Genomic DNA, 24,829 nt, shown 5'->3' on the forward strand with positions numbered 1-24,829 from the left:
ATTCACAGGAAGTTATCATATGTAAAGATTTGCATTTTGCAATAAATAATGTGATAAATTAAAATCCAAGCCATGGGGGGCCTGGATGGCTCAGTCAGCTGAGCATCTGACTCATGATTTTGGCTCAAGTCTTTAACTCATGGTTGTGAGTTTGAGCCCTACATGTAGTGCTCTAAACTGGGCATGGAGTCTACTTAAAAAAAGAGAGAGAGAGAGACAGAGACAGAGAGAGCCCCCCAAGCCTGTTAGTCCCAAGTGTTTTCAGCTTCACGTGAAGAAATAGGCCAATAATATGACCCTCTGCTGTTTCATACAGAAATGCATTGATTCACCCCAAGAAGAGTTCTGTCAAGAGTTTGTGGGCCTAAGAAGAATAAAAATAAAGTATAAACATTGTGAACCAGTCTCACTTTGCAGTTGTTTTGAAGGATTGTTCAGTGGCTTCAGAATCTGACTTACTTAGTTGACATTTTTGAGTCTCTGAATCAACTTGATCAAAAATTGTGAGAATTAGGCAAAAGTACATTTGTGCAGTAATGGGTTAGCTCAGCAGGACTAGGTTCCCCAAACTCTGCACATTCCAAAGATACTTAGGACTAACCCTTAACCAGCTCTTGGAAGATGGCCTCTGAGCCCTTAGACCATGGTCCATGATGCATTAGTTTAATATGCAGAGATATGGAGATGGGGTTGCTAAGGCCAGTCAGGTGGGTGCTGCATCCCTAAGTGACTTAACCCAAATTAAAAACCCTGGACAGGGCAGCCCCGGTGGCGCAGCGGTTTAGCGCCGCCTGCAGCCCAGGGCCTGATCCTGGAGACCTGGGATCAAGTCCCACATCCGGCTCCCTGCATGGAGCCTGCTTCTCCCTCTGCCTGTGTCTCTGCCTCTCTCTCTCTCTCTCTCTCTCTCTCTCTGCATCTCTATGAATAAATAACTAAAATCTTAAAAAAAAAAAAAAAACAACCCTGGACACCAAAGCTAGCTGAGCTTCCCTGGTTGTCACCACTCTGCCTGTGTGTTCACATATCATTGTTGGGAGAACTAGGGCCTCTCTGGGTGACTCTATCAAACTAGGAGCTTGTGCCTAGTTTCTCCTGGACTTCTTCACCCAAGCACCTTTTTCCTGCACTGATTTTCTTCTATGAATCCCCTAGCAAATCAGAGCCTAGGGGCAGTCTTGGGATTTCCCCTCCAGTATTAATACACGTTACCAATGTTTAGGGACAAAGAAAAAGACTTTACCTTCAGAGAAGTGAAATTACTGGTGAGCTAACTTGGAATTATGATTTGAACCCTAAAAAGAAACTACTAAGACTGGTAGAGCAATGTCTGTGTATTCTGGAAGAAAAATTCATCATAATTTTAAAATACTTGACTTGAGAAAAGTACCATTGTATTCTAAAGCCCTTTATATTATTACCAGAAATTTCAACATTACATGTTGTCAACCAAAGAAAAAGCAGAACTGTTAGCTTTTGAGAACAATTGACTCATTCAAGTAAAATTCAAAGGATCCTAATTCTATTAAGAGTAAGAAAGGAGTTTCTGACAGTTGGAGGGGGAAAATTAGAGATGTTGCTGTCACTCACAGTATCCTCTTGTGAAATGTTTCTTGTCAATGGTGATGATCATGAATTAGAAGGGAGCATAATTGGAAAAACACAGTCAGAAATATTGTGGCCATTTCCAAGATAGAATCTAAGAGAAAACGTTCATAAAAGCAAGCTGAATTCCTATCTGACATTTGAAGAGACTTTGTTTGGAAGTTTTATTCTATTAATTTAAATCTATTAATTAATTTTACTCTATTAATTTAATTATATTAAATATTTACTATTTTCCTAAATACTTTGTATTTTATTTCCTTTCATAATTATGTACCATGAAGAAAATATAGTATTTTCACCAAGTTCTATATCAATAGCCCCAAATCTTTTTTTTTTTTTTTCAAAGGGAGAAATTTAATATGCTTCAAATGCTGGATACTTTATTGATTGAATATTTACATTATTTTTATTTTCATACAAATTGTATAATCTGATTATTACAACTGGCATTTTTTTTTTTTTATTTATTCATGATAGTCACAAAGAGAGAGAGAGACAGAGGCAGAGACACAGACAGAGGGAGAAGCAGGCTCCATGCACTGGGAGCCTGACGTGGGATTTGATCCCGGGTCTCCAGGATCGCGCCCTGGGCCAAAGGCAGGCGCCAAACCGCTGCGCCACCCAGGGATCCCCCAAATCTTGAGTATATTCTGATACTCCCTATAAATACTGCCATTTCCTATACGTCCCATGATGTGGAACATGTTTGGGAAGCACTGAGTTAAAAGAATTTGACTACTGTAAAAAGACTCAAATTATGGGGGCTTAAAAATACAGAATTATAGGGGCGCCTGAGTGGCTCAGGCAGTGACTGACTCCTGTTTGCAGCTCAGTTGATCTCAGAGTCCAGGGTCAACTCTCAAGTTGAGGTCAACTCTCAGCTCAGCTCAGAGTCTGCTTGGGATTCTCTCTCCCTCTGCACCCCCCCCCCCATGCTCTCTCTCTCTGTTTCTCTCTCTCAACTAAGTAAATAAATAAATCTTTAACAAATACGGAGTTGTATTGCCTCGTCAGGTAATGGTCCATCCGCAAGCAGTTCTGGGATGATGTGTTGGCTCCTTGGGTCATCACTTGAACACATGCCAGCCAGTAAGAAGGTGTGAGTTTGACCTTTGTCATTGTTGCATCCAGCAGGGGATGTTACTGATCTTCCTACCTGTCCTGTTCTCCTATTGACCACAGGCTTTCAGGGCAGGGAGCATCTCTCATTGGATGAAGCATCTTGGAGCCAGACAGACATGGGTTCAAACCTCATCTCTGCTGATTACCAGCTGGGGACTTGGGCAGTACTCATCGTTTCTTACTTTCAGTTTCTTCATCCATTACAATGGGGAGCAGAGAATGAAACTCAAAGGGCTGTGGGGAGAATTAAATGAGGAAGGCGGGTCAAGCACTCAGTATGGCATCTGGCGGAGAGCGAGGGCGATAAGGCTCAGGATTTGTCTCTACCTGGTACCTAGCCCGGAGCCTCGAACTGGTGGGCCTGCATCAGTGTTGGATGAGATGAAGGGGACTGAGAGCTCGGGGGAAGGACGTTAATCCTCCACCACGTCAGGTCTGCCCTGTGTGCACAGAGGTTCTAGGAGCCACAGGAAGCCCTAGGCAAAGATTTTTGGGACTGGACAGTGTATAGTCAAGGTAATGTGCCCTGGAGGGCTAAGCACATGGGCCAGGTGATGACAATATTGGCTACACTGGATGTTGCCTTTTGTTTTGTTTTGTTTTTAGATAGAAATGTCTGGGTGGACCCTACCTTTTGCCTGGAATGGGGAAGGAATGTTATGAGAAGCGGGCAGTGGTGATTATCTTCTAGGCCTTAGGTAGCAGCCTAGCTGTGGTGGACTTGTGGTTATCTGGCCCCCCCCACCCCCCCAATTCTATTCTCTGCTTCTCCTTAGTAATAAGAGCTTCCCTGTGCAGATGGTCACCCTGCTAGAGGGGACATTCCCTGGCCTTACCTACAGCCCACATGTGGCCCTCTGGCTCAGTTCTGACCCATGGAATGGGACAGAAAGACTGCAGGCAACGTCTACATTATTTTTTTTTTCCTTAAGATTTTATTTATTTATTCATGAGACACACAGAGAGAGAGGCAGAGACACAGGCAGAGGGAGAAGCAGGCTCCATGCAGGGCCCTACACGGGACTCGATCCCAGGATCCCGGGATCACAGTCTGAGCCAAAGGCAGTTGCTCAACCACTGAGTCGCCCAGGCACCCCAACATCTTACATTATTGCCTCAAAGGAAATCGTTGTCCTTCCCGTCCTTTCCGTCTCTGCTCCTGGCCGATGTGAACACAGACACTGCAGGAAGCCAGCCTGGCCCAGGCGGCCAAGGACGACGAAGGCAGAGTAACAAGTTGGCAGGAACCTGGGTCCGGGGTGGCTCAGGAGTCGGCCACCACTCGCCCTAAGGCTGTGATGCCGGGAGAGATAAACCGCCTCTTACTGAAGCCACACAGTTTGGGGTTCCCGGGGGTGAGGCGGTCCCCGCTGGAGGCAGGAGAGCCCCAAAGGGCCGTGCGGGAGCCTCCGGGGAGTGCCGGCAGGTGCGCTGGCCCAGCGCGGGGGCCCAGCGCCGACGCACAGCACGTGCCTGAGGAGGCGACCGAGGCGGCCAGCTGGCCAGAGAGGGGACAGGACATCCAGGAGCGTGTCCTCTCTGGGGCCCGTGATCTGCGGAAGGGACAGAGCCCCGGCTGCCGTAGGAGGCGCACGGCGGTGTTTCCTTCTCTGCCTTATGCCACCTGAGCGTGGGGGGCCCCGCATGGCTCCCTGGTGCCAGTCTGGCCTCCGTGCCCATGGTGCACCCCCGTGCCCAGGACTCCAGGCCTTACTTCCAAGCTGGGTGAGCTGGGGCTGCGGGTCCTATACCCCTGCCCCTGGAGGGCTCCACACGGGGGGCTGCAGATGAGCTGCCTCGAAGCCTGGGCAGCCCGAGTGAAGCTGGGACCACTGCTCTCCCAAGGGGGTTCTGGTGACCGATGGACGCCGAGGCGCTGGGTGGCTTCCAGCTTGTCCTCTGCTCCTCGGCCGGTGCCCCTGCTCCAGGGCTTACTGGCCCTGCTGACCATGGGGGCCCCAGGCACCCACCCCCCAGGCCTGGGTGCCCCCCAGAGCTCCCCTTTCCTGTGGCTGGCTTTTCCACAGCCCAGCCTGGATGGTTTTCTTTCTTTCTTTCTTTCTTTCTTTCTTTCTTTCTTTCTTTTCTTTTCTTTCTTTCTTTCTTTCTTTCTTTCTTTCTTTCTTTCTTCTTTCTTTCTTTTTAGATTTTTAAAAATATTTATTTATTAATGAGAGATAGAGAGAGAGAGAGGCAGAGACACAGGCAGAGGGAGAAGGAGGCTCCATGCAGGGACCCCGACATGGGACTCCATCCCAGGTCTCTAGGATCAGGCCCTGGGCTGAAGGCCGTGCTAAACCCCTGAGCCACCTGGGCTGCCCTGGATGGTTTTCTTCACAAGGATTCGTTAGTGACCCTTCTCTGATCGCCCCAGTCTTCCCACCCAGGGCCTTCACTTCCCTAGCTCCCCTGACAGTCTAATTCCCATAGCAAATCCCTGGAGCCTCAGCAAGTCAAGGTGACTCTCGATGCTTCCTCCACTGGCTGGGCTCTCGGCTTCCTTGAGTCTCTTAGGTTTTCACTCAGTCATCTGATTTCTTGCTGCCAGAGTTCCCCGCCAGCCCACCACCCCCCTCATCTCTCCTGCTCTCCTGGCTTTATACAGATTAACGGGTTTTTATTTGTATTTTTTAAAGATTTATTTATTTTTGGGGGTGGAGTGGGGAGGGCCAAATGGAAGAGGGAGGCAGAGAAATCTCAAGTGGGCTCCAGGGCTGAGGGAGGCTCGATCTCATGACCCTGAGATCATTCATTACCTGAGCCAAAAATCAAGAGTCAGACACTTAACCGACTGAGCCACCCAGGTGCCTCTGGATTAACGTGTTTTTAAAAACTTTTCTTTAGTGGAGTTATTTTTAAATAAAGATTTTTTATTTATTTGACAGAGAGAGAGCACAAGCAGGGGGAGTGGCAGGCAGAGGGAGAGGGAGAAGCAGGGTCCTCCCTGAGCAGGATGTGGGGCTCGATCCCAGGACCCTAGGATCTTGACCTGAGCCGAATGCAGATGCTTGACGAGCAGAGCCCTCCAGTCGCCCCTCTGTATTGTAGTTTTAATGAGGTTTCTTCAGTGGGGAGGGAAAGTTTGGCGTGTTTGTTCAATCTAGTGTTGTAACCCCGAAGTCTTCTCACCACTGAGGCCTTCGCAGGGAGCCAGCCTTTTACAGCTTCCTACCAGGATCTGTGACAGCATGTGAGGCCCTCCTCTGACCCCTCCGTCCCCCACCTCGCCAGCCTTAGAGATGCTGCTCTGGAAAGTTTTTTTGACATCTGGCTGCGTAAGGTGCCCCTCCATTTCCCCCAATCCTATCCTGACCTCGGTATGGTAATTGTTTTGTGACCCAGGCCCCTGGGACAGTGCCTGGCACATGGGGGAGGCCAATACAGGCGTCAGTGAATGAATGAAGTAGATATTTATTTTGCTGACTTTTTTGCTTTGTTTGCATAAAAGGAAACAGAGGAAGATGACTTGTTTACCTAAAAAGGAAGAGGATCTGGCATGGAGGGGGGAGAGAGGAGACAGCTACAACTTAAAGGAGCCGAACAAAATGTTGATTCTTGAAAAAAATAAGAGCTTTGGTAGATGAGCCTATTATTCCCAGTTTAGCTTTAAAAAGAGCCCGGAGAAAACTAATCTGTCTTGTCAAAAGTCAGGGTGGTGGTCATGCAGAGGAGGTGGGGGCTGAGGGACACAGAACTGGTAGCTAGAGGGGAACGAATGAGGGGGCCTTCTGGGGTGCTGGTAATGTTCTGTTTCTTAGTCTGGGTGCTAGTTTCATGGATGTGGTTGTACATTTATGACCTTTACAATTTTTTGTAAGTATGTTATACAAAATATATTTTTTAAAAGATATTTTTAAAGGTTTTATTTATTTGTTTAAGTAATCTCTACACCCAATGTAGGGCTTGAGATAAAAAATCTCATGCTCTTTTTTTTTTTTTTTTAAGATTTTTAAAATTTATTCATGAGAGACACAGAGAGAGGCAGAGACACAGGCAGAGAAGAAGCAGGCTCCCCTCGGAGAGCCTGATGTAGGACTCGATCCCCAGACCCTGGGATCACAACCTGAGCAGAAAGCAGATGCTCAACCACCCAGGCACCCAAGAGTCTCATGCTCTTCTGACAGAGCCAAATGGACTCCCCCAAAATAAAGTTAAAAAAAACAAACAATAACTCATCCCCAAACTTCTTCTTCCAGAATAACATCACTTCTACCTACCATATCAGCCTCATCCATCTTTCCAGTTATTTAAACCCACAAACATATGGGTGTTTCCCCCATACCTCCTTGAGATCAGATTAGCTAAATGTGTGTTGAATGCAGGTATTTTAAAAGGTTGAATCATTTTTAAAACTCTCATCATGTGCTACAGGAATCGAAGTGTTAATTATGCAAACGTGGGAGTTGTTGGAGATCTACATGAGTTGTCCCTATTTCCCCCCAGGTTTAAAAGGTGCCTTTCAAGTGATCCTGGCACTAAAGGCAGGAGTTGTTCTTGGAGACTGAAATAGATCTCTTTGAGAGATCGAGATACAGATGTCTGGAGCCTGGCCTCAGAACTTGAAATTATAGCTATGGAGTTTTATACACATATATGGCTCCACTGAGTGCTTCCTGGATGCAAATCTTTCTAAATCTCTCAAACTCCTGACTGTCCATCTTCTTTGTGCCAATTGATTAAGTCACTCAACTCTGTGGCAGCTGGGAGAATGCTAGATGCCCAGTGGGAGTCTGGAGAATATTGACATATTGACCCCCTTAGTGATTCTCAGTCCACAAAACACCTTGAGGCAACACTGCCTGGAAACATTTGAGTCGCTTGGATTACTGAGCTGGGCTGAAGTTGCTTTCGTGGTGTCTTCCCAACTGAAGTATAATTGGTTTTCTTGCAAGAACACTCATTTGTCTTGAACAAATAGGTGGGGAAAGTCCACACCATGAGAAAACTGAACATCACAAGGTTAATTTCATAATTTTAATTCAGCTCGTCAAATGTCTATTGAGGGCTTGCTATGTGCCAAGCACTCTGCTAGGCACTGTGGACAGAGCGCTCTGCCTCTAGAGTTTTCATACTGAAAGGGTGTAAGGGCCGCAGTTTGGTTGGAAACAAGTGGCGGGAGCTTGTTCTGAAGCTCTGTTTGCACAACGAGTGCAGATTTTTTAGGTAGATTAGATGTTTGAGGTGGTTCCGGGGGGCTTCTGAAGCTTGAGGGAGGCTTTGCCACCCCTTCCTGCAGCTACTGCAGCTGAAAAAAAGGCCTTTTTTTTTTCTCAGTCTAGAGAGAAGCAAATCCAGATAATCTCAATATAATGTGGTAAATGCTGGAATAGATGAATAAGAGCGTGCTCTGTAGATCAGAGGAGTAACAATCAACTAGCATGGGGAGCTGGGAGGGGTGCTAAACGGTGAGGAGACTGGAAATGAGTCCTGCTTGCCATGTTCTCTGAACCCAAAAGTCAAAATATATGGTCTGAAAAAGTAGTCACTTTCTTCTCTGCCTATTTATTTGCATTGAAAGTCTTATATGAGTATAAAAACAAAATGACATTCAGTTACACATGTAACACATTACTTTTCTTAAAAAGAATAAAGAGTAAAATTCCAAGAAATCAGAAGTGTCTTTCTGAATCTGGGATAGGTGGTGATGTCAGCTGTGTAAACGTATTTGTCAACTAAGAATTCATTATTATGCTTGCATAATAACATATAAGGTGTTTTTTACTTTGTCTTTTACTATGTTTTTCCCTAAACGTGTTATTGAGGTACTAGTGTATGATCATAGCATAGGATTATACATAGTACTAATGCATATTATTATATGCCCTATATGAGACAGATGTCTCCATCAGATTATAACATCCCATCATATTCTCATGAAGGACATCAATTAATTCTGAGGTAGATATGAATTTTACCCCAAGCTCAAGTAACTGTTGAAAGCCTTTGATTGTAACATGAATAGCTTTGTTCCATGTCTCTCTCAGAGTGTAATCATCGCCCCTTTCAATCTACCCAGCACTCAGGTTCGAGAACTTTCTTTATAGATGAGCACGAGAAGAGGCTTCATAATTTACTTTTGAATAAGCCAGGTTTTCCAGTGGCTTCTCCCCCCACACTGCATACTCTTGGCATCCTGTTGGCTCTCAGCAGAGCTGCTTTGCCTGAACTGCACTTTGCGGCACTGCCATCAGCCCTTATTGAGAATCATTCTAGGGAGGAGCCCTGTGACCAGAGGTCTGCTGTATGGGTGTGATTGAGACATTTTATCCATGCATTACATATCCTGCGTCCTCTCCATGAAGACTCTGAGAAGAAATTGATTTCTGATCTTAGTTACAGAAATAAAAGTCCTTTTAATTCATTCGGGAAACATTAACTGAGCACCTACTACTTGCAGGCAATGTGAGAGGTGCTGGGATATACTCCTAGATGAAATACAGTCTAGTAGAGAAGACATACATCAAATAACTAATTACCCCATCAGTTGTTATATTTTTGATAAATGCAACCAGGGAAAAATAGTGTCGGGGGCCCTTACGGTTGCCAGTAGGAGGCTCTAGGGGGGTAGCGAAGGGTTATATTTCTTCTGAGCAACTATTATACGGTTTTCTATAAATCATATTGACCCTTTTCATTTTGGCTACTGGGAAGTAAAAGTCAAATTTGTGACTCACCTCTAGAAAGCTTATAGGATTTGGGATCTAATTTAATTTCTAGATTCATTTATTTGTAGGGGAAAAATATTTTCCAAATGTGCACCATGTGCTGGGACCAGCTAGGCACTGGGCATATACCAGTAAATCACATAAACAGGTCCCACAGCTCAAGAGCTTGTAGGTAAGGGGGAGATCTGGACATGGAAATGAACTGTCAAAACGCGACTCGTAGGTGTTGTGCTTGGAGAGGTCCAGGCAGCAAGAGAAGAATGGAGAAGTGCTAGACCCAGCTTGGGGGAGGAAGGCTGTCCAGGAAAGTTATCTGGGCAAGTGAAGGCCAAGCTGCAATGTGACATTAGTAAGGCAAAGGGAAGGGGGTTTTCCAACAGAGGTCTATGCAAAGATCCAGCTGTGGGAAAGAGAATAAATGGCATATTCAGGCAACTGAAAGAGTCCAGCATGACTAGTGCATGGGGTGGGTCATATGGCTGGCGAGGTAAACTGAGGCCAGTTTGTGGGCAGCCTCATTAAATCAAATTATGATTTTGACTTTATCTTGAAGGCAGTGAGTGCCACTGAAGAGAAAAAGTTCCTACCTTAATTTTCTCTTTGCCTCATTTTTCTCACTCGTATTTTACACACAGACAGACAGACAGACAGACACACACACACACACACACACAGAGCTTTTAATCTGTTCATGTCCAAGTGAGGGTATAACCACGTAATTCACTAACCATCATTAAAGAAAACTGGCTCAAGTGAGGAAAATCCCGCATATCACAATTGTATGAAAATAATATATAGCCAGTAAGAGAGGATACAGACTATGCACAGAGTATCTCTTGAAAGACAAATAAGAAACTGGTAATACTGGTTGCCTCTGGGAGGAAAACCAGGTGGCCGGGGAATAGGTATGTGGGGAAAGCTTTTACTGTGTGTTTCTTTTTGCCTTCTGAATTTTGTACAATTTATGTATTTTTTAAAAACTAAAACAACCTTTTTATTTTAGTATAAGTAGCCCCCATCTGGGCAAACTATACAAATTTAAGTCAGCAGTTGTGGGCTCCTTCCTCCTCCGCAGCTCACCCAGATAATGTTTTTTAAAATTATTATTATTTATTTGAGAGAGAGAGAGAGAGAGAACAAGCAGGGGGAGTGGCAGGAGGAGAGGGAGAAGTAGGCTCCCTCCTGAGCAGAGAGCCCAATGTGGGGCTCGATCCCAGGACCCCAGGATCATGACCTGAGACAAAGGCAGATGCTTAACCGACTGAGCCACCCAGGCGTCCCTCACCCAGATAATATACTAGAACACTTGGCCAGGGTGACAGCATATTGATGTGAAAGTAAAGAAAGTCACTCCAAGGAGCCTTGGTGGGGAAACAATTAGCAAGATTTGGTGATGGGTGGGGAGGGGGGTGCTGAACAGAAAGGAGTCAAAGTGAACCTTCTTCATATGTGCTCTCAGGAGGGCATTTTTACTTTTCACTCCCAGTTTCGTGTCACATGGGATGTAGTGATAAGGATGGCATTTGCATCACAGGGTAGTAGTGGGAATTAAAGTTTTTATTTTTTTTATTTATTTTATTTATTTATTTTTTTAATTAAAGTTTTTAAAAGGTGAACAGGAATTATGTCTGATAAGGGATCTGAGACACAGAAATGTGAAGCAGTCTCAAAGAGATTACAATCGGGTGGGGAGGAGACGTCCAAGTAGACGAGCAATTTCAGCACCCAGCTGAATAAATGTCTTAGGGAAGCAGTGAGCGCCCCGTGGGAGGACCTGTAGGAGAGGCGCTGTCCTAGATCCCGTTCCGTAGAAACCAAGACTGAGATGGGGTTCTCGTGTAAGGGAATGCTCACTTTTCACTTGAGCAATGCTCACAAGTGAAACCCATAAGGGGGAGGCAGCACAGGGCAGCGAGGGAGCTAGACAAGACGAGGGGTGTGTTTAGTTCAGGGGTTGGCAAACTGTGGCCTTCAGATCTATTTCCATTTTTGGTGGCGCTTCTTTTGTTCAGGGATGACACTTTTTGTGCTACGAAGACAGAATTGAGTAGCTGTGACTCTGTGACCCCCTAAAAGCTTAAAATATTTATGATCAGGCCCTTTTCAGACAGTTTGCTGCCCCCTGGTTTAGGCCTCCCAGTGGGAGCTCTAGAGCAGGAGCCAGTATTGCAGAATTGTCCTACCTGGAGACAAGGTGCCTGTTTGTTTGAGCCGGTGACTTTCATGCTTAGAAGAGCCCCAAACCTGGAGGTCAGGAGACAGATCCAGGCTGGAAATACCAATGTTGGAGTCATCAGGGTATAGATGGTACTTAAAATCGGGATGAGATCATGTAGAGAATGATTACAGATGGAGACGGCATCTTTTGAGCCCTGGGGCATAGCAATGTTTACAGGTCAGGAACACGAACGGCTCTAGGAAGGGGCACCCAGAAGGAGAGCCCTATGAAATAGAAGAGAAACAGAAAAAGTGGTTTCCTAGAAGCCAGTTTTTTTTTTTAAAGATTTATTTATTTATTTATTCATGAGAGACACAGGGAGAGAAGCAGAGACATAGGCAGAGGGAGAAGCAGGCTCCCTGCAGGGACCCCGATGTGGGACTCGATCATGGGATCCCAGGATCATGCCCTGAGCTAAAGGCAAACGCTCAACCACTGAGCCACCCAGGTGCCCCAAGAACACGTTTTAAGGAGGGAGTAACTAGTTGTGACAAATGCTGTTAGGAAGTGTTCAGTTTAGGAGCAGGATCTGGGGGCAGTGCAGCTGCACCCACAAGCCCCCGGGGAGTCTGTGAGCTCAGGGCTGGGGGGGAGAGCAGCCCAAACACACACACACACACACACACACACTCACACTGTGCAAGTACAGCCACACTGGCATCTTTACCCGGGACTTGTGAGTCTAGCCTGGACTCCAGAGGTCTGGGAACACAGAGGTTAATTTTCGACAAGCCCAGTTTCATTGGAATTTCGTGAGCAATAGCCTGATGCGAATGAGTCCCAGAGACAGGGAGGAGACTAGAGGCAACAAGTACAAACAGCACTTTCTGGAAGCCCTGCTGAAAAGGGACACAGAGACATGAGGGGTAGCCAGAGAATTATGTACAGTTAAGAGAGAGCCTTTAAGATGGGAGAAATGGCATCATGCTAGTGGAAATGATCTGGAGGGGGGGACCTGACTGCTGATGCACAAGGGGAGAATCACCAGGGTGACCTTCCTGAGTTGAGGAGAAGACAACTATGGGGATAGTTTGTCCACAGCGCCGGGGAGAGCCAGAGCTCGTGCAGACAGAAGGGGGCTGGGGGACACGGCAGTGGGAGCTCAGGGGGCCTTTCCTGATGGCTTCTACTTTTCAGTGGAATAGGAAGCAAGACCACTGCTGAGAAAGAGCATCGGGCAGGAGAAGGTGGAGGTTCGAGGCAAGCAAGGAAAGGGTAAACTGATGATCTCGAATACAGCGTGGCTCATTCTCGGGTCTCCTACAGCACCTCGATTACTTCAGTGGGTATGTTCTCAGTGTCTATCATGTCCCAGCGCTAAGATAAACACCAAATGCTTCTCGAAAGAATGTGTGGCCATAGCACATCCTCAAACACATCCCAAGCATGTTTTCGATTTGGAGCTGAGTGCAGCTTGGGTAGCTTGGCAGGGTAGGAGCAATGGTGATCCAGATTTTGAAGAAGCCAGAAGCTCTCTCTGGGCCACTGCAGAAGCCTCCTAACTGGTTTCTTGGAAACCATTTGTTTGAGTCGTTTTCCTGAAAACAAACGTGATCATGTCACACCTTCCGTTTGAATCTTTCAATGAAGATTACAAGAGCTTGTGACAAATTGCTTCTAGGGAAGAAAACAGGAACGTTGGGGTACAGAGGTGAGATTTTCGAGTATATCTGGTGTAGTGTTTGAAGGGGCAAAAAAATTACCCATCTGCATGTATTCGCCATTCGAGAGGAAAACAAAATCCCCTCCTCAAAAAAATTTCTATGGCTTTCCACAGCCTGTAGGACAGAGAAAATCCGTCACTTGGACTATATAATGCTCTGCAAGGTATGGCCACGCCCGCCTCTCCAGTCTGGTCTCATAATCTCCCTTCCTTTGGCTCTTCCAATGCTGTTACGCTGGCCTTCCCATGCAGCTGTGCTGGGCTCTTCTGGGCCTCAGGGCCTTTACACTTGCTTTTCCTCCTGCCTCAATCATTCTCACTCCCAACCTCTCCCTTCCCTTTCGTTGCCAGTTAATGTCAGTTGTCAGCTTTAAACTACCTTTTCAGGGAAGACTTTCTTGCCTGCATCCCCGACCCCCACCAGGCTCGGTCAGTTCCCGCGCTGGGCACTCCCGCAGCAAGAACTTCTGAGAATCACGATGACCTGCAACTAGCTGATCGCTTTGCCCCACTACGTCGTCACGCCCAGGAGACGGGGTCCTCTGGAGCCCGGCCCAGCGTGGGGCACTCAGGGGGTGCCCAATGAGCGTTAGCCGGCTGGAACCCCGTCTCTGGAGCCCTCTCCGCCCAAAGCGGCCGCCCTCAGGTCGGATGCAGCTGCAAGGGAAGCCAGCTGCGGGGAAGGAGCGAGCGCCCAGGAGTCCGTCCTTCCGGGCTTTTGCATTCAAAGGCCAGCGGGGGTGGGGTGGGGTGGTGACACCGCCGCTGTGCCCCGGTCCCGAGGGCGTGGCGTGGCCGGAGAGAGGAGCTGCGGCCCGCGGCCGGCAGCCGTGAACCTAGTGCTCGCGAGGTCGATCGGTTCAGAGACGCGGTGTGACCATCTAGCCTCGCCTGGGAGGCTGCAGGAGCCCGGCGACAGCCTTGCCAGGTTGGAGAGCCTCCCCGGCGAGAGAGGCAGCCGGCCCCAGCCACCGCCGGCACAGCAGCGCCGCCGGGCCCCGCCCGCACGCCGCCCCCGGGCCGAGGAGCCCGGCCGCCCCGCGCCTGCGCACTCGGGCCGGCGCAGGCCCCGCCCCGGGGGCGGGCCCGCGCGCCAGCCCCGCCCCCCGCCCTGCGTGCGCACCGCCGGGAGCCCGCCCCCGCGAAAGACTGCCGGGCGCATGCGGCGGCGCCGGCTCACTGGCTGCCCGCGGCCCCGCGCGTCCCTCGCCCAGCGCCCCCGCGACGGCAGGCCTGCAAGCCGGCCTCAGGTAGGCTGCCTGCGGGCCCCGGGGGAGCCGTTCTCCGGGCGGGAAGCGGCGAGCGCCCGCCGAGCGCCGCGCGGGACGGCCACACCGCCGGCGGACAGACGGGGCTTCGCACCAATCAGGGAGAGGTGCCCCGCGGGCCTGGCCAATGGGCTGCGAGCCTCGCGGAGCGGGGCGGGCGGGCGGCCGGGCCGGCGAGGAGCCGGCTCCCGCGCGCGGGGCCGCGTGGCGGGGCGCCGCGAGCGAGCGGGGCCGCGGGGGGCGCGGGGGGCGCGGGGGCGGGGGGACGCGCGGGAGCCCCTACGCCCAGCCCTGCCCGAGCAGCCGCGGCGGCCCGGGAGCACGGCCTCGGCCCGGCCGGGGGGCGCCCCGGGTCCCGGAGGCGCCGCCGCGCGGGGGATGGGCTCGGCGCCCCCGGCGCGCCCCGACTCCCGCGGGCCGAGGGGCCTCGCAGCGCCCGCGCTCCGGGCTCAGGATGCGGCCCCCGCTGCCCCGCGGCGGACCTGCTGCGTTTTGCAGAAGTTCGCTACGTCTGCGTGGCCCGCTTAGGTGCACGCTCGTTGTAACGCCCAGCCCTCGGCCGCCCCGGTGACGGCCCCTGCGGGGCATTCTCACCCCATTTTTACCAGCTGTGAGGACCCGGGGCGGCAGGCAGCTCGGAGCAACCCGATGGGTCTCAGTGCACAAAGTGCTAGGGCTGGAGGTGGCTCTCAAACACCAATTTAACCAAAAAAAGCTTTCTTTCTTTCTTTTTTTCTTTCTTTCTTTCCATCTTTGTTGAATTCCCCTGTGCATTTTTTATCTAAGATTTTCTTATTTTTAAGTAGTCTCTACACCCATTGGGGGAGCCCAGACTCACAACTTGGAGATGCAGAGTTGCTTCCTCTACCTAGGTAGCCAGCCAGCGGCCCCTGAAGCATCTTGATTTATGTTAGGTCTGTGCTTGAGAACTCCCTGATGTGTTCACTGCCTTCAGAGTGAAGTTCAGATAGGACCTTCAGGTTTCCAAATGAATTGGTCCCTTGCTTACATTTCCAGCTTATTTCCCACCGTGTTCCCGTCCTCCCTTTCCGTCTTTCCCACTGTCTCCCTATCTCTCTTCTTGGCCCTACTTCTGTTTTCTGTAGATGGCCTTCACCTTCCTGTTCACTCTCCTCCCTTCCCGGTGCTTTATATCTGACAGTCAGTTCTTGAAGACTCCCTGCAAGTCTCAGGTCAGCAAAACAGGAGCAGTCTGGATCCTCTCCCTGCCTTAATTTTCTCACACCTTCTTCTGCTGGGCCACGATCTCTGCCCTGGTCTTGCCACTGAAAGCTTTCTGCTCCGCCTTCTCCACGTATGCCTTTCACATGTTGTCCCGGTTTCCCACCATCACTGGATTACTCATTATCTGTAACTGTTTTGTCTCTAACCAAACTGCCAGCAACTTGAGTTACGAGCCCAGATGTGATTAAGTTTTGTGGTCCCTGCTCTTCCTGTGAGTGGCCTGAGACGATCTCTGAAAATGGCTCGCTATTCACTTGACCCAGAAAACCCTACAAAATCTCGCAAATCAGGAGGTTCGCATCTTCGTGTTCAGTTTAAGAACACGCGTGAAACTGCTCAGGCCATCAAGGATAGGCATATCGAAAAAGCCACCGAGTATCTGAAGGTTGTCGCTCTGTAGATGTACTATGTGCCATTCGGTCATTACAGTGGTGGAGTTGGTAGGTGTGCCCAGGCCACATGATGGGCATGCACACAGGGTCGGTGGCCCAAAAAGCGTGCTGGATTTTTACTACATGTGCCTAAAAGTTCAGAGAGGGCTGCTGAACTTAGGGGTTTAGAGGGGACAGAGCAGTGTCCCCCCTAAATGTGGTCATTGAGCACATCTAGGTGAACAAAGTCCCCGAGGCGTGGTGTAGAATTTACAGGGCTTATGGCCGGATTCACCCATATGTGAGCTCTCTATCCGTAGTGAAAAAGAGCAGATTGTCTTTAAACCAGAAGAGGAGGTTCCCCAGAAGAAACTGAAGAAACAAAAACTATGGCCTGGGAGTAAATTTTGCATAAAATAAATGCAAATAAAGGTAAAAAAACCAACAAAACAAAATGGTTTTGTGGTTCCCAAAGTGTCCAGCACAGTAGCACCTACACATCAGTGTCGTGCATCAGGGTGAGTGAGTGGGTCCTGTCAGCCTCTCCCTCCTGGTCTTTGGGCACATTGGAATCTTTATTGTCAGGCACTGTGGGAGCCCGCAAGAATCATCCCTCAAGAGAGATTTAACCCTCTTTGAATAAAGTTGGGGCAAATCAAATGCAAATGGATGAGATGGGTCTTCTGTAAAAGTAACCTACTCTATAACCCACTCAGGGTGGCCGAGGAATTTCTAGGGACGTCGAAAATTGAGTCTGAGACTGGATATAGTGTCAGGGATATACCTGATTAGAACGCATCTAAAATGTAGCCAAGTCTGATATTTATGTGTCCATAAGGAGCCATTTGACTTCTGATATTTGTGTGTCCATAAGGAGCCATTTGACTGAGGTGACAGTAGCAGCCCCTCCCCCCACCAGGTATTAGGGACTTGGGAAGAATGCATACGTATACCCATTTGGGGAGATCACAATGTGCATTAAGTTATTAAAGGCTACTGGAGGTCTGGCATTAAACCAATTGACTGTTAAACAGCATTTCTCTGATTTATAGGTCTGTAGGCCGCCTTGTGGGAACCCCATATACGTTGTGCAGAAACCAAGGAGCATGCTTTTGGAAACGCTCTAACAGGATAGATCAAGTCCTATTCTAAGTGTCTTCCTTGAGGTCCAAGGGGGAAGTCACGTTGAGCGGTCTTACTTTGCCAAGCGTATTCATTCCTGCCTCGGGGAGGAGTGGGGCGGGGAATGCTTCAAGCAGAACTCCCCTGTTTCCTTGTTCTTTCTGAGCTTATTTTTATTATAATCTGGCTTCACATGAAGTGTTCCCGGAGGAGGAAAATGTCCTGACCATGCCAAAGCAAGCATTCTCTTCTGCTTGGTGATTGTGTGTCTCCCTTTGGTCACATTTGGATTTACCAACCACATGGTGTGTCTGGGCCTCTGGAGCTGGGGGGCCAGTGATAATTTCTCCCCGGCAAGCCTGTTGCTGTCGCCTCACCTCGAGCCTCTGCTCTTCCTGCGTGCATCTACCCCTTTTATCTCTCACCGCATCTGTTCCATTCCCGGCCACAGCTGCGCTGCTCTTTGGATTTAATCAAATCTGCCCTCCCTTTGCATCCTCTGCGCATTGTGTGCTTCAGACCGGGTGGGCATCCGATGTTCCTTCCCTGCAGTATATGCGCTTTCTCTTCCTGGCCCTACCTGGGCGAGACTGCTGGCAAGGAGTAAGTTATTCGAAAATTACAGGAGAGAACCACCTCTGATGAAGAGTTTGAGGCTTCATTGCGCCTCCTTTTCAACGTTGAAACTCTCTACTGTCTTCCGTAACCTAGAGAAGTTGTGTTTTCTTGGTGATACGTTGTAGGTTGGCCAGAGACGTTCTCTCTTTCGTGGCCAAAGTGCTCATCCAAGACTGAAACCCTTTCCACTTCCACGCAGGGAAAATAATGAGGCATCTGCTTCCAAACCCTGGGTCCGGTGACTATGTCAGCCAACGTTGGGGGCATAGTGTTCTCTGTTCACAGAGGTGTTGTTAAGTTTTTACATTTTTTTTTTTTTTAGGTTGTCTCTCAAGGTTGTTAGTTGTCCGAGCCTTCAACAAGAGCTTCATTATTTGATTAAGCGAGTTGTCTTTTTGACTCCCGTTTCACTAAAGCCATTCAGTGATTCCCAAGAAGTATTTGTTAGGGTCCCACCTGACAACCTTCTAGAGTGGTGTGGCTGATAGGGAAATAGGCTCCTGGAGGGTGCGTAGCCAGTAAGAGGCAGAGCCCTTGAGCCCAGATACGCATGCTTTGTGGAGATATACTTTATCTGAAATTTTTCCTTCTCCCACTCCCAGGTCAAAAAGTAAAATGAAGTACATTCTAGTCACTGGTGGTGTTATATCAGGAATTGGAAAAGGAATCATTGCCAGCAGCGTAGGCACCATACTGAAGTCATGTGGTTTACATGTAACTTCAATTAAAATTGACCCATACATTAACATTGATGCAGGAACATTCTCTCCTTATGAACATGGTAAGCACGATGCATTTCTTTTCTTTGATTAACATAATGATGGTGGAGTATATAGAAGCACATGTCAGCCTTTGGAAATTGTATATATTTTACATAAACATAACTTGCATTTCCTTCCTTCCAGAAAAGTCCTTAGTGTAGTGGAATATGCTTTTCTCACCTGAACAGAGAGCAGGAAGCAGAAATCTAAACAGGCAATGTCATGAGGAGAGTCTAGAGGTTTCTGAAAGAGAAAGGTCTTTCAGAAGGCCTCAGAGAGGTCTCTGAGGGTGGAAAAGAAGACATTTTTTTCTTTTTCCCATTTTTGAGCTCTTCTCCTTTTGTGATGGTGAGAATGAACCATCCTGGGCAGAACTTCTAGAATGACGTCTCAAGGAATGAATGTTAAACAAAGGATCGGGGGAAACTTTGAGTTTCACAACTTTGTTTGGAACCAAAGTGTAGCCCAGAAGTTGGTTTTTCTGATCAACAGGATCTTAATATCCGGCATGAGTTCTGAAGGAAATCATGCTTTGATCACATCAGAAACGTTTTTCTGTAGGAGGCTTTGTTGAAAGTTCTTTCTCTGTAGGCAGCAGATAGCACACTCCTGTCAAGCTCCCCGTACCCACCGCCCTTGAGGCTATGATTTCCTTCGTTCCTCGCCCTCTCATTACTTCCTGATTGAGACTGAGCTTGTTGATAGACTGGAAGTATCCTATTACCTTTTGCAGAATGGTTGGTGATTTTTCTTTCTTTTGTGTCATGTTTAGTTTTCTAGAAATAAATTTCTCTGCTTCGTATCAAGGTAATGCAGACTTTGTTCTGCTTAAGTGTTTATGTTTTGAGACTCGCGTTTGCCATGACATAACGTGTTTTTCACTTACCCTGACCATTTCCGCCGTTCATCACAGGTGAGGTTTTTGTGCTGGATGACGGTGGGGAAGTAGACCTCGACCTGGGGAACTATGAGCGCTTCCTTGACATCCGCCTCACCAAGGACAATAATCTGACGACTGGAAAGATCTACCAGTACGTCATTAACAAGGAACGCAAAGGAGATTACTTGGGGAAAACCGTCCAAGGTAAAACTGGGTTTGCCTTCAGGGTATAAACATCTTAACCAATTTGCTTCCTTTTTTTTTTTCCAATTTGCTTTCTTTTTCTTTTGTGTGTAGAAATTTACTATCTGTGCAGTTGTAGCCAGAAGTGTCAAGGTATTGTTACTGAAATATGCCTTCGGTTGAAAATTCAGAGTTGTGCAGCTGTTTACTAAAAAAAAATAAATGTGAAGAAGCCCCTGCTGTTCTGAGAATGACACGGAAGCTGTGAGTCCTGTGGCAGGATTTGAGTCCAGAGAGCTGTTGTTCGTACGCAGTGATGGGTGTGAATTAAGGACGGCAGCTAGGCCAGGGCAGCAAGCCAGGTGGTGTGTGTATATGTCCAGCATCTGGGATGGATTTCGGCAGTGGTAGGAAAAGAATGTCCTTCGTGTTCACTGGTTTGCAGGCTGCTCATTGGCGCACATGGGCCTGGGCGAGTCTGAGAGGCCGGTCTCTGGGTCCTCCTGTGCTTTCATCAGCCGGCTTCACCTGTGTCTGTCTGCTGCCCTGGGGTTTCGCACAGCACTCTTTTGAGAAAATTGCCACTCTTAAAAGGTGGGGTTCAAAAACCACTGGTTTAGTGTGTAATGGCCGAAGTCTAGATTGGGGGTGGCGTGTGTGTTATGAGAGTGACTCTCCTCTTGGCTTTAGACTTTGCTAAGCCGAGGGTCAGGCTGACAGGCTGCTCTAGTCTGGGGCCGCCCTGGTAAGATTCGGGGCTATCGGGGTCATGTGTTAGAGCCTTAGCCCTGCCACTTCCCAGCGGTGTGAAGGCAGGCTGATACCTAACCTCTGAGATCTGGTTCCCTTTTCTGGGAGATGGCGATAAACTACCTGCCCTTCCTGATTGTTCAGAGGGCAATAAAACTCTGGGCTCCTGACACAAGGAAAGGGGGTCAATTAGGAATTATGACGATCTCGATGATACAGTTAGTTGTTCTAGGCCTCCGGGGTATTCATTCGTGTACACATTAATTCGTCACATATTTTTTTTTTTTTTTCCGTCACATATTTTTTGAATCCTAACTGCAGTCACACCCGCCCTGGGGCTATGTGATGAACCAGACCAGTGAGCTCGTTGCCCCCATGGAGGCGGAGGCTACTGAGTGGGAGACACAAAAATACATGAAACACGGCATCTGATAAGAGCTGTGGAGGAAATAAATAGTGAGGAGAGAGTATGTGGAGATAGCCCATTTGGACAGGTGGCTAGGGGAAGTCTCCCCAAGGGGCATTTGTGATGAGAGGCCAGCCGGGGCCCGAGGGGATGGGGCACTGTACACAGAGGCCCCGGGCTGCAGGGGCCCTGTCATAGAGGTCAGGGGGTGGAGGGTGTCTTGCAGAGTGACCTGTGGTTGGGGGGATAGGATGCGTGGAGGGGGGGTCAGGTGGCCTGCAGCCAGGTTAAACAGGACCTTCTGGGCCATGGTCCCCGAGTTTGGATTTCAGAGCAGTGGGAAGCCGTAGAAGAGTTTAGAACATGGGAGCCGAGGAGCTCTGTTTTCCATTTTTAGAAGATCCCTTTGGCTGCTGTGTGTGGAATAGATAATGAGTATCCTTGTGCCCGAGGCACTGCTGGTTAAACACGAGCCAGTTAAACAGTAATCCCTGCCCCTTAGGAGGCTGCCTCCCGAGTCCTACAACTAGGATTTTAACAAGTGTTTAGCTTGGTAGCTGGCTCTGCTGAGCCCTGGCATGCAAGGCGCTCCGCCTAGCATCTTACCAGTGGTGTCGCTCACAATTTCCACAACTTCATGAAGTTGAAGCTCTTACTGCCCCTGAGTGGATAGGGACATTGAGCTTAAGAATAGTTCAGTCATTTGCTCAAGGATCCGTACCTAAGGAGCGGTGGAACTGAGGTTTGAATCCAGACATTCAGGCCCCAGATGCTGTGCTCCTGACCACCCTGCGGGACCCAACTGTCTCTCCTCGGGGGATTGTTTATCCTTCTGTAAACCGGAACACAATGGAATGGGGGCCTGGGAAGCCCCCGGGCGTGAAGCAGCCGCCTTCCACAGTCAGTGGTGTGGGGCTGAGTTGTGGTGCTGCCGGGGTAGACTCTGCACAGGGCCACAGTTCAGGATGCACGCTTGGCCTTACCCTCTTGTATGTTCAGCCACAACTTGGGAACCTGGAAGGGAGGCTGTGGGAAGTATGAGGAACCTAAAGATTTTTCAACGCCATCTCGGAGCTGTGTCAAAAATATGTTTATGACCCCATCACCACTCCAGGCAAAGCCTGCAGCACTTTATTGTCCTCGTAAGCATGTCTGCCTCCACCAGCACTGACAGAAAAGTTTAAGGTATGTATTTTTTTTCTCTCTTCCAGTTGTCCCTCACATCACAGATGCAATCCAGGAGTGGGTCATGAGACAGGCATTAATACCTGTGGATGAAGATGGCCTGGAGCCTCAAGTGTGCGTTATTGAGGTTTGTATGTCTCTTCTTTTTTTAAAGGTTTTATTTATTTATTCATGAGAGACACAGAGAGAGGCAGAGACACAGGCAGAGGGAGAAGCAGGCTCCATGCAGGGAGCCCGATGCGGGACTCGATCCCCGGACCCCGGGATCATGACCTGAGCCGAACCAGACACTTGACCACTGAGTCACCCAGGCGCCCAGTATGAATCTTTTCTAACCGAGTGTACATATTCCTCCCCTCAGGCCATCAGCTCCTGATAAGAGGTGCCCTGTGAGGCCCTTGACCCTCCTCACTGCAGGGGGCGGGTAAGGGCACAGTCATGGGAGTGGCCACACCACTGCGAGCAGTACTCTGTGCAAGCATGTGTCCATTCACTCTTTGTGGACAGTACCGCTGAGAGCGGCAGGACATGTTTTCCTCCATCTCTTGAGAAAGTCAGCTCCTTCAGCCCTCCTCTGGTAGGAATGTTGATCTCTCTCAGTGAGCCCCATTGCTTTCAGTTTCTTTACTCCTGCTCTGATGGTCCTAGATCCATGTTCCCACAAAAGTAGGGGACTCAGAAATTCCAGCAGTTTATGATTGATACATTTTTATACAAAAGTTATTTACAGCTAACCAAGTAGATAAGATTTAGGTTTTCTTTGCTTCGCAACTTTGTGCAAATAAAACCTCTAGTACATTTTTTCACCCAGTCTTTTTCTTGGCCAGATCTATAACCTTGGGAAATGGAGAGCCTGTCCAGGAAAGTAACCTTTCAGCATAAAGAAATGTCAGTTACTGCTTAGTGACATTATCTGGGCTCAGAGAGTCCACATTATGCTGTTTCTGATCACAGAGCTGAGCTGATGAGGTGCAGTGTTAGAAAACTAACCCACGAGAAAAAGGCTTAGTGCTTGACCTCTACGGTACCTTTGTTCTTGTAGCTCGGTGGAACAGTGGGAGATATAGAAAGCATGCCCTTTATTGAGGCCTTCCGTCAGTTCCAGTTCAAGGTCAAAAGAGAGAACTTTTGTAATATTCACGTCAGTCTGGTTCCTCAGGTAAGGCATTTAAGTTTTACTTTGGGGAGGGGGGGTTGTGGAAAAGAAAGAGAAGAGGATGGTTTTCATTCCTTATCTGTTTTAGATATGTGAGGTGAAGGGAATAAAGACCTTCTTTGTGGATTTAAAATTATTGTAATCCTACTTTTTGAAAAGATCGGATGGAAAACATTTAGAAGATTTTCCAGGGAAGCTGCAGTTGAGGATGGTGGATTGAAAATATTCGTTTGTCTCTACTACATGGTGAAAGCCTGCTACAACTAGAGTAAAGGGAATTTTTTTTAAAGAAAAATTCACAAAGATAATGCGAAATAATCAATGGGAACAAAACGTAGGCGGCCAGAAAGCAGGTGATGTGTACAAAGTGACATAGCAGAGGTGGGAGCAGAATCCTAATCCTGGAGCAGGGCCAGCTAAGAAGCAGCCCTGTTTGCCCTGCAGAAGCCTCAGGGCCCAGGCAGGGGCAGTGCCAGGTGCCGTGAGGGCTGGGGGGCGGATCATGGTAACTGCTATTTGAGAAGCAGCTAGAACCCAGCATCTCCTTCCCTAACATGCATAACTGGGCATCAGTCCCTTTCCCACCTAGGCAGAAGACTGAAGCTTTTTCTCTGGAGAGGAATTCTAGACGAGCAGATATTAGGAACAGTGAAGAGTGGTAATACTGAACTAAAAACACAGGGGTAAAGCTCACTTCTATGCTGTTGGGACACCCTGCCTTCTGTCCCTCGGTTTCCAGAATCATCATATCCAGTCTTGGACCATTTCCCACAAGGTTCATGATAGGGTATATGACTCGCCCAAGAGAAAACATAGTGCCCTTCGAGGCTCCCCAGTGACACAAGTGAGGACCCCAGGGCACAAGTCCACTCACTCAGAACTTCAAGTTAGCTTTTAAATGTCAACTGGCAGCCAGTGCTCACCAGACATTTGGGAAAAGCACCTAACTTCACAAGAAATCAAAACGGCAGGACAAAGGGGGAACTTAGAGGAAATTTGGGCTCTGGAGGAAGCTGAAACCTCCTAACTTGGAAGCCAGAACAACCTGTCGTTAATGTCCTCAGAGAGTCAAGGGGTCAAGGGGAAATAAACTGCATCCATGAAACAAGAATTGGGCCTAAGAAGGGGGCATTCAGAGAATAGAAGAGAATTCTTGGAAATTAAAAATGGGATAGCAGGAATGAAAAAGAGAGAAAGAAGGTGGAGGAACTACCCCGGGGAGTACACAAGAAGATCGAGAGATAGGAAATGTGAGAGAAGGGGTAAGAGAACGAGAGGACTGGGCTAGGATTTCCAGAAAATAATAGAGAAACGGAGGGGACGTGTAATCAGAACCAGGGGTCAGCAAACTGTGCCCACAGGCCCAGTCAGCTCACTGCCAGTTTTTGCAGATGAAATTACATGGAACTACAGCCCTGCCCACGTGTTTATGTGTTGTCCGTGGCGACTTCTTTATTTAAAACAGCAGAGTTCGAGTCCTTGTGACAGCCTGTATGGCTCACAAAACCTAAAATATTATCTGGCTTTTACAGGGAAAGTTTTCTGATCCTTTGATCTAAATGATTCAAGGAGATCTAAGGACATTAGTTTCTAGATTGAAAGGACCCA

The 24,829-nt window shown here is 48.3% G+C and overlaps 1 protein-coding gene across 1 annotated transcript in view; it reads left to right on the plus strand.

Annotated features, from left to right (window-relative positions):
- The first annotated feature begins 14,386 nt into the window (after nucleotides 1-14,386).
- Nucleotides 14,387-24,829, plus strand: part of CTPS1 (CTP synthase 1) — a 35,893-nt gene continuing 25,450 nt past the window's right edge. Inside the window, exons 1-5 of the mRNA XM_041737957.1 lie at nucleotides 14,387-14,526; nucleotides 18,503-18,681; nucleotides 19,575-19,745; nucleotides 22,092-22,192; nucleotides 23,108-23,224. Of these exons, the coding sequence (XP_041593891.1) occupies nucleotides 18,516-18,681; nucleotides 19,575-19,745; nucleotides 22,092-22,192; nucleotides 23,108-23,224 (555 nt within the window). The 5' untranslated portion in view covers nucleotides 14,387-14,526; nucleotides 18,503-18,515. The remainder of the gene's footprint in view (nucleotides 14,527-18,502; nucleotides 18,682-19,574; nucleotides 19,746-22,091; nucleotides 22,193-23,107; nucleotides 23,225-24,829) is intronic.

Source organism: Vulpes lagopus, chromosome 23, assembly GCF_018345385.1.
Source record: "Vulpes lagopus strain Blue_001 chromosome 23, ASM1834538v1, whole genome shotgun sequence".
Lineage (NCBI taxonomy): Eukaryota > Metazoa > Chordata > Mammalia > Carnivora > Canidae > Vulpes > Vulpes lagopus.